Genomic DNA, 9,698 nt, shown 5'->3' with positions numbered 1-9,698 from the left:
AATCTACGATTTAGTCTGTGTGACGTACAAAAGCACCAAAAGCGTCTTGAAAAAATTAAAACTCCATTAGAGGCAACCTATAAAAATAATTGACAACTTTATCAATTGTTTAATTTTAAAATTTCTTACCTGAAGAAAGTTTGACAATCAAAATAAAATGCAAAAGAAAGTAGAATTCTCATTTGCCCTTCTTGTTTCCTAAATCACCCCCCCTCTCCCGTACGATGTTGCCTCCTTATTTGAACTCCACTTTTGTCCTTCTCTTGCTATGGATGATCAACGTTATCCTTCCGTCTTCTTCAGCAGGTACTTCATCGGTTTTGAAGAGTAAACGAATCTCATTCATTCCTATACCAGCCTTAAAACAGCGAAATGTATTATTCTTATCTTTGAAGTTGTGTTCTCTGGATGATGGTCACACCTCTGTGTTTTGGTCATTGGATGTTGTTTCACATCACTGGGTAACCTTGTACCTTTTACATCTATGTCTCCTGCTGCAAGCACATCATACCCTTCCTATGTGTAGGTAAAACCGTGGTGAATTGCAGGGAAAGCTTCACACTTTTTCGTTTAGCACCTTTGCCCTTTTATCCTTTGCTGCATGAAACTCTTAAGTAAGGCCTCTGTAATTTATCACTGTTGACTAGTTTCCTTCCTGCTGAATCCAACATGTGGAAGTGCTCGTATCTGCAATTAGCTGTGTCTAGAGCATAATTAGCTAGATAATTTGTTAATTTATTTCCTTCTCTGTAAATATTCTGTATAATTATTTGCTTGCCCTGTATGTTCTCCTCGATGTCTGCTACAATGTCTGCAATGTACCATGGACACTCCCATTCTCTGTTTAAAACTTTCTTAATAAGCATGGAGTCTGTCTGAATGAATGCCTGATTATATCCTGCTTTCTTGCAATGTGCAGTGGCCTTCAATACTGCTAAAGCTTCTGTTACTGTGTTTGTTGTCTCATGTACTTTAGCCGCTTCTGCATAAATTATATCTCCATGCTCATCCCGTAAACAAAAGGCATAAGAGCTTAACCCAGGGTTGCCTCTTGATGCACCATCCGTATTATACTTGACCCATCCTCTTGCCCAGTAAACTTTAGTATATTTCACCATCGGCTTTATGCTTCCCACTTCCCTAAGAATTCTGGGCCAATTGCCTGAAAAAATTCTTTTGGGATTTCTAACTTTTAACAGCAGATGCACTGTTCTAACAACATTATGCAGAATTCTTTGAAAACTTGCCTTCTTTCCTTCATGTTTGCTAATGTTCCTTCTCTTCCAAAGTTCCCATACTATAATACTTGGTATCACCTTAAAGTATGGTTTCAAGCTCTTGTTAACCTCTGCTTCCCACCACTGCATTATACATAATATATTATCTTTTATGAATAATTTTAAATATATTATATATGTTTTCATCAAAATTTATTCATAACTATTTATATATATGTTACCGTTTTATACGTTAATCTCAGATTTTTTTTTTTGAGATAATACATCAAAATCCCCCTGAACTTGTAGCAAAATTTACTTTAGACCCTAAATTAATCGAGCAATTATTTATCCCTTGTGAACTTTAAAGTGTATTATTCCCCCCCCCTAACTACTGACGTAGCAACAAAGTATAAAAAATTTGTAGTGGGGCCCACTTTAATATTTTTAAACATTTCCCCTTTTTCCTCGCACCCCACCACCCCCATTTCTTCTTCTTCCTCACACCCCACCACCCCCATTTCTTCTTCTTCCTTTATTTCTTTTTTTTTTTTCCACTTCTATTCACCAAAATCTTCAATCAAATACACAATAATAAAATACATAAATTATACAACAAATAAACTTTCCTATAAAGATCAAGAATCAACAAATTAAATCCTAAAAATACATAAAAATCAATTCTTTAAGGTATCATTCTCCAATAATTTGCTAAATTTCAAAACCCAAAAAATTCAAAGAGCATCAAATCACAGAAAAAAGAAATTCATTTAAATTGTTAACCATTATTTTTTTTCCTTCAAAATTTTTAAATCTCGGAAATCACTACACTTAAACAACATGAGAAAGAAGAGATCAATAGCATCACGACTAACTTGTTTAAATGTTTATTGCTTTATCACAGTAAAACTATAGTTTCTTCACAAATCAAGATATTGGAATTATATTTATCAACTTTATTCCTCCAACCAAGTTTACAAGCTAATTATAACCATGGAATTGAGTAGAAAAATAAATTCTACAAATTTTTAACCTTATTCAATTTAATCAAAAAATCTAATCAACGAACTTCCCCGAAGCACCGGCGACGAAATTCTTCGCCAGAAAACGCTGAAACCAGCGACCAGAATCAGTCACAGCAGTCCACCGTCGTTGTCTCTGTTCCGACGATAGAGGTCAGTTGTTCGTGGGAGGAGGAAGAAGAAGAAAAAAGTGGAATGGGGTTTGTGGAGCGGAGGTTAGTTGTTGTTCATGGGAGGAGAAATTGAGAGCGGGGGAGGGGGGGTGCTGAAGAAGGAGTATATATATATATGTGTGTTAAGAAATATATATTTTTTATATATATAAATAGTGCATATATATATATATAGAAAAATAGCATATATATATATATATATATATATATATATATATATATATATATATATTTTTTTTTTTAAAGTATATAAAAATAGTATGTGTGTGGAATTACCTTTTTTAAAAAAAATATTTATAATTTTTTACGTGGCAATGACATGGTACTAATGTGGTACTGATTTGGCAATGACATGGCACTGACGTGGCTTAAATTGGGGCATGTGTACTTCACTCTACGCAGTGAGAGTGGTATAATTTTTTTAAGGGGGTAAAAATTCACTTTAATGTTATTAAGGGGGTATATAATTACCCGATTAGTTTATGGTCTAAAATAAATTTTGATCACAAGTTCAGAGGTGTTTCGATGTATTATCTCTTTTTTTTTTTTTTTTTAATATCGTTATCTCTTTTAATCCTTTTGAATGAATCGAATCTTTTATTTTCATGTACGATTAATAATCGAACAAGCGATAAATGTATTATATTTGTTTTAATAATATAAAAATTGATTATATTGATTTTGTTTCAGTTTTGATCATTAATCGATCCAAATCAATCTGTGAACATCCTTATTTCAATAAAAATAATCCCAGTATATTCCCACATAGTGCGATCTGGGGAGGATAAAATATACGCAGTCTATATCACTACCTCCGAAGAAGTAGAGAGGTTGTTTCTGATAGACCCCCGGCTCAGAACAAAGGAATGTGAACAGCCTTACTTGTGATGTTGAATTTATCATGCGAAAAATTAAAATTGAAGAGTCATCAACAAAAGAAATATACTTTATGAAGTGAATTAAGAAACAAAAAAAAGTAAGATAAACACAAATTAAAACGAATGAAGAGTCTTAAAAATGAGTTCTACTGCCAAATACAATTGTTAATAAATAAAATGTTCCATTAATAGAAATTGCCTCCTCACAAAACTCATAAAAATATTATTCGTCTTATATATAGTCTTTGGCGAATTGTAAAAATCATGTAATAGTTTAAATACTGTAGAATCGGTTGTCTCTTTTGATGGAGTACTTGTTAATGTTCCTACTAAATTTATTTCCTCAAAAAATAAGTTTTTCTTTAAAAAATTTTAACAATTACGAGAATTTATCGACAAATAATGAATAATCGTTAATAACATTAAATTAATTATGTAGTTCAAAAATATGACATTAATTATACTTATCCGATAAAATTACATATTATTATTATATCTTGAATTTGGGTCTTCCATATTCTTAGCAGACTCTTCGACCTCTTTCCTCAAACAGGTGCTCTTCCCTCCAAATACTTAGCTTCATTCTCTGCTAGGTCAACTTAGCTTTTAGTTGTTCTTTAAGATCTTTCACTTGTTCATCTAAAGTATGAACTTTATTATTAGCTCTATTCAAATCACCCTTCAGTTGATGAACTTTCCCAACCTCTGCAGACAAATCTTGTTGAACACCCTCCAATTGGTCCATCAATCCATTGATTTCTTCATTTCTCGTATTAACTTCATCATTAGCAGCCTTTAAATCACCCTTCAGTTTATGAACTTTCCCAACCTTTGCAGACAACTGTCCTTGAACACCCTTCAATTGGTCCCTCAATCCATTGGTTTCTTCATCGTATTAACTTCATCATTAAAGCCTTCAAGTCACCCTTCAGTTTAAGAACTTTCCCAACCTCTGCAGACAACTCTCCTTGAACACCCTTCAATTGGTCCCTCAATCCATTGATTTCTTCGTTCCTCGTACTAACATCATCATTAGCGGACTTCAAGTTGCCCTTCAGTTTATGAACTTTCTCAACCTCTGCAGACAACTCTTCTTGAACACCCTCCAATTGGTCCCTCAATCCATTGATTTCTTCGTTCCTCGTATTAACATCATCATTAGCAGCCTTTAAATCTCGCCGAACACCTCCAATTGGTCCCTCAATCCTTTGATTTCTTCGTTCCTCATATTAACTTTAGCACATTTTAAATCACGGTTCAGTTGACGAACTTTTCCAATCTCTTCAGACAACACTCGTTCAACACCCTTCAAATGTATTTTTGTCTCACGCTCATCCTATAGTATCAGATACCGATCGTAGCAAGCCCTAAATAATGCAATAAAAATGCATCCAACCATTCTTTGTCATTGGAATTGTCAAGATCAAGTGGGTATCATACAGTGGGTTACTGGACTAGTAGTTGGATTTTTCTATGAGGATTTGAGAGCTAGAGAAAAAGAGTGATTTCTGATAGGTGGATGCATTTTTATTGCGGTTTATGATACTGTAAAATGAGCATGAGAAAGAATACATTTGGAGGGTATTGAACGAGAGTGTCTATAGAGGTTGGGAAAGTTCATCAACTAAACCGTGATTTGAAAAGTTTTAAAGTCAATACAAGAACGACGAAATCAAGGGACCAATTAGAGGGTGTTCGACGAGATTTGAAGGTTGCTAATGATGAAGTTAATACGAGGAACGAAGAAATCAATGGATTGAAAGACCAATTGGAGGGTGTTCAAGAAGAGTTGTCTGCAGAGGTTGAGAAAGTTCATAAACTGAAGGGTGATTTGAAGGCTGCTAATGATGAAGTTAATACGACAAAGAAATCAATTGATTGAGGGACCAATTGGAGGGTGTTCAAGGAGAGTTATCTGCAGAGGTTGGGAAAGTTCATAAACTGAAGGGTGATTTGAAGGCTGCTAATGATGAAGTTAATGCGAAAAACGAAAAAATCAATGAATTGAGGGACCAATTGGAGGGTGTTCAACGAGATTTGTCTGCAGAGGTTGGGAAAGTTCATCAACTGAAGGGTGATTTGAATAGAGCTAATAATAAAGTTCATACTTTAGATGAACAAGTGAAAGATCTTAAAGAACAATTAAAAGCTAAGTTGACCCCAGCAGAGAATGAAGCTAAGTATTTGGAGGGAAGAGCAGCTGTTTTGAGGAAAGAGATCGAAGAGTCTGCTAAGAATATGAAACACCCTTAATATGTGATTAGGTAATTATTTGATTTATTATGTTTGGCCTCACCTTTTGTTTATGTTACTGCTTATAGAGCAACTATACTATTTATATACAATTATTTTGAATTACTTTTTTAAAAAGTATATATGTTTTTGCCCAAAAAAAAAAAAACAATTTTAAAGAAAAACTGAACAAAGGGTCCAGATCGGGCCATATCAAAAAGTGGCCAATAAAAATGAAATTAAAATGGGTCGAATGGTCTAATTTTTCCAAAAGCTCAAAGTTGGGTTATTTGTTTTGAAAAATGTCCTTTCCCCCTTAAATTATTGGAAATTCAACTAAGTTGGGCATTCAATACTAACGAATCCGTAAGAGTAACAGTAACAGTAAGACAAAGCTTTGAAGAATTAGTTTAAAATTTTAAAAATCATTGCACCTTTATTAATGATAGAATAAGATGATTAACACACCTAATCACGTATTTTAATAACCAAATTCTGCAAATAAGCTTCGGTTTCAGACTTCCAAATCTTTTCACTTTCTTTCCGCAAATCGCCAATTTTATTTTTTTTTGAATACTTTCAAGTACAAGTTTGTTTTCAGTAACACATTCTCTCATAGACTTAGCCGCCGGTTCGAGCTGTTTGGTCTTCCTCCCCATTCTAAGCCCGATTCTCAGCTGGCTCCTTGCTCTTCAGTCATAACCCTAGAAGCTTCTAGTTGTTCAACAAGAATATTGACTTGTTCATTCATAGACGCTAAATCAAAGAACTAAAAAAATATCTAAAATCTATTTTTTGGATTACTAACAAATAACAATAAGCATGGAAAAATTTCAATCCTAAATCCTCCCAAAATCATTCTTTTCAATATATAACTTTAATAAAAAATTAATATTATTACCTTACTTTTTGTGCTTGAATAAGAAAACTTGCTACAATTATTGATGAATTTGCACTTGATAATTGATGGGAGTGTTGATTCTTAAGAGAAAGAAGATGGAATTTTGTGTTTTGAAATTTTAAAAGATAAGAAAAGAAAAGCAAAAAGTCATCCAAAAATGAAAGGAAGCTAAAAGTTTTTTTGTTTTTTTTCAAATAATGAAACAAAATATTGCTCTGTAAATTGTAATCAATTTAAAGTGCACTTATTGTTATTTTACTTTCACTCATTTTTTTTTAAATAAATTTAAAAATATCATTGATTAGAATTACTAAAAAATATATAAATTATTTTATTATTATTAATGATAATAATTGACAGATGAATCACGTTACAAGATTGTATTTTGACATCACATATAAATTTTTTTTTAAATATTTAATTTTAAATAAATAATTCATGAAAAGCGATATATTTGTTAAAATATAGAGTGTGTGTATATATATATATGAATATGATGACTGCTTATTCGTAGTAAATTTTGACACCGCAAAAATATATCAAAAAAAGATAACAAATAATAGATAGAATTTTATTTTAAATATTTGTCATTAGGTAGTATACATATGAATTTGGTTGCTTAATTTTATAATTGAAACGGTAAAAACATATTCAAAACAAATTATGTATATAAATATTTATTGAAAATTTTAGAGTACATACTTTTTAATTAAATAAAAAAAATTAATTAAAAATATTATAATAGATATTTAAAAAATTAATTTTAGTAATAAAAGTCTATTGATAGATGTCATTTTTGGTCATTTGTCTCAAAAAATACTTCTTGAAAAAGATTATCCAAACATAATTTGATTATCAAAAGCACTTTTCAAATTAATTTACCAAACACAAACTGTTTTTTCTAAAGCACTTTTTTGAAAAATCATTTTATAAAAGTGTTTCTTAAATAAGCAGTTTTGCAACAGCAATCCCAAACGGGCGCTAAATGTTGTCATAGATGTCACACCCCTTTTTCGTACTCCAAATAATTCGTTTTAAGGATCGAAAGATTTTTATTATTAAAGTGATAAAATGAAAATAATTGTTTCGAAAAAGAATTATTTTTACATTCAAAACTCAGAGTCGTCACTTGACATAATCCGGTGTGTCAAGTCACCTTTGAAAAATCTTTTCAAAACAATTTGACTCTTTAAGACTGATTTGCGAATAAAGATTCCGACTAAAGAATTCTGTTGACAGAAGGAAAGGTGTTAGGCACCCCTCGATCTCTTAGTTCGACCACGGTTGCTTGGTGAAGCATATCGGCTAATTTAACACTACGAATATATAAACCACACACAAAAACACGCAAAACAATCAAACAAACAAACAAAAACAAAACAAATCAAAAATATAGTGTCCAGTCCAATTATACAGTCCCGAATAATAAAAAATGCGAAAAATGTAAACCTATTCTATTCTAAACTATCCCTAAACTACTCTTGAATGAAACTCCACCTGACGTTCGGGCCTTGACTGTGCACCATCTTCAAGTACATGATACTTCAGGGCATTTCCCAGTGAGTAAATACAACTCCGGAGGCATTCCCCAACAAATGAATACAATTTTCAATTTTATGAGAGAAATTAGAAAAGCATTTAACACATACGCATTCGATCCAACATCATTCCTAAATTTGTCTATCCGAACCTAAACTTTTGCCTATTCCTTTAATGGCCTAATCATAATACTACTACATTCGACCTTCGTATTTGTTCCAAAATAACCAATGACAGTAACCAAGACTAAATAAAATCCATTTTATCCATTTCTAACGTCCAACCCCCCGCATTTCTTTTTAACACCAAATTTTAACAAATTCAAGATTACTAATTCAACAACCCACAACCATCTATTCAATGAAGCTGAGTAACACAAATCAATATCACCCAATATTCAATTAAATCAAACACATATGATGAAATAAAATAAGAAACGATAGAATTCGACCTTTCAATGACTGATTTCCGTTGATAATAATATTCAAGAAAATCCGAATTTGAAATTTCGAACAGAAAACCTCAACGATGAAACCCAACTCGGTAAAGCCTTCACTGTGTCTCGCCAAAATCAAACCAAAATCGAGAAATAACAGAGACCCGTAGCCGAAATCAATTCGAACACAGAACCCACGAGAACAGTGAACCCCAAAACCAAAAAAATTATGAGAATATCAAGGAAACCCGCACAGACGGAGTTCCGGCGAGTGCTGGCAGAGGCGAAAGAACTGGAAGTGACCCTAAACGTTCAATTCCGGCGACGGGTTCGCCGAAAAAGATTAAGGAATGACCGGATTCTGCTCCGCTTCCGCTGCTTCCCGCTGAAATATCAAGACCCCACCATTTTCGATTCCGTCCTTACTAAGCGTGTGTATGTTTTCGATGAGGGAGTGGGTTCTCCGGTGAGCTATGAGTATGTGTGTGCGTGATTTTCGTTTGTGTATAGAGAGTGAGGATCTGTGAGGTGTTAACTATGGCGTCTCTGTGTGTGTGGCGTGAGAGTGAATCCCAAAAACAAGAAATAAGAAAGGAGATAGATGATGGTCTGTGTCTTTCTACTCTCTCCCTTCAAAACAAAAATGGAGCCCCCCTTGTTTATGTGAAGATGATGAAGAAAAAGGGAATCCGATGAGCTGTGTCTTCATCCTCCCTTGGATATTGCTCTGTGTATAAATGGTTCCCTGTGGGCCCCATTTGTTTGTTAATAAATTTCCAAAAAATAAAAATCCATCCCCTCCCCTACGTACTGTGGGTAATTAAGAAAAGTGTAAAAGGGGTAAGGGTGTGACGTCGGGTAGGTGGTAGGGGTAGGGTAGTGAGGTGTGAGTTGATTAGGATAGAATTGAAACAAGATAATATTTGTTATGAATTTTATTATTTTTGTCATTTTATAGAGGGATAATTACATGTGTGAAGGTACGGGATAATGTGAGCTAAAAATGAATAAAATTAACGTTGGAAGGGATAAAATTACGTGTGTACAATAGACACTATTATAACAATGATTCTTAAGTTGTTATATGGATGTCTATTGCAATGGTAATAAATCAGTGACAACGGTATTATTATTAAGTTATGGCATTAGAATCAAACATTATGATAACGATTGTAACCGTTGCTATAGACTGTTTATAGCAACGGTTTGTGAACCCTCGCTAAAATGTTTGTTGCCATAGGCCTAATTTCTAGTAGTGACTACTACTTATTAACTGGCCAATATTAGGAAGGAGAATTTG

The 9,698-nt window shown here is 33.1% G+C and overlaps 1 protein-coding gene across 1 annotated transcript; it reads left to right on the top strand.

The window, feature by feature from the left end:
- The first annotated feature begins 4,842 nt into the window (after positions 1-4,842).
- LOC124894148 (tropomyosin-like) lies at positions 4,843-5,543 on the top strand. The gene is made up of 3 exons (XM_047404896.1): positions 4,843-4,871; positions 4,953-5,142; positions 5,238-5,543. The coding sequence occupies exons 1-3, from the start codon at positions 4,843-4,845 to the stop codon at positions 5,541-5,543; spliced, it is 525 nt and encodes a 174-aa protein (XP_047260852.1).
- Positions 5,544-9,698: the final 4,155 nt, after the last annotated feature.

The sequence above is a fragment of the Capsicum annuum genome, unplaced genomic scaffold, assembly GCF_002878395.1.
Source record: "Capsicum annuum cultivar UCD-10X-F1 unplaced genomic scaffold, UCD10Xv1.1 ctg70593, whole genome shotgun sequence".
NCBI classification, from domain to species: Eukaryota; Viridiplantae; Streptophyta; class Magnoliopsida; order Solanales; family Solanaceae; genus Capsicum; species Capsicum annuum.
This window is presented reverse-complemented; position numbering and strand designations above follow the sequence as displayed.

What these genes read in the sequence shown, in the direction of transcription:
- LOC124894148 (XM_047404896.1), top strand. Translation starts at nt 4,843, where the DNA reads ATGAGCATGAGAAAGAATACATTTGGAGG. An exon ending in AGAAAGAATACATTTGGAGG is followed by an intron (nt 4,872 to 4,952) that starts GTATTGAACGAG and finishes AGTCAATACAAG; the next exon opens with AACGACGAAATCAAGGGACC. An exon ending in TGAAGGCTGCTAATGATGAA is followed by an intron (nt 5,143 to 5,237) that starts GTTAATACGACA and finishes CATAAACTGAAG; the next exon opens with GGTGATTTGAAGGCTGCTAA.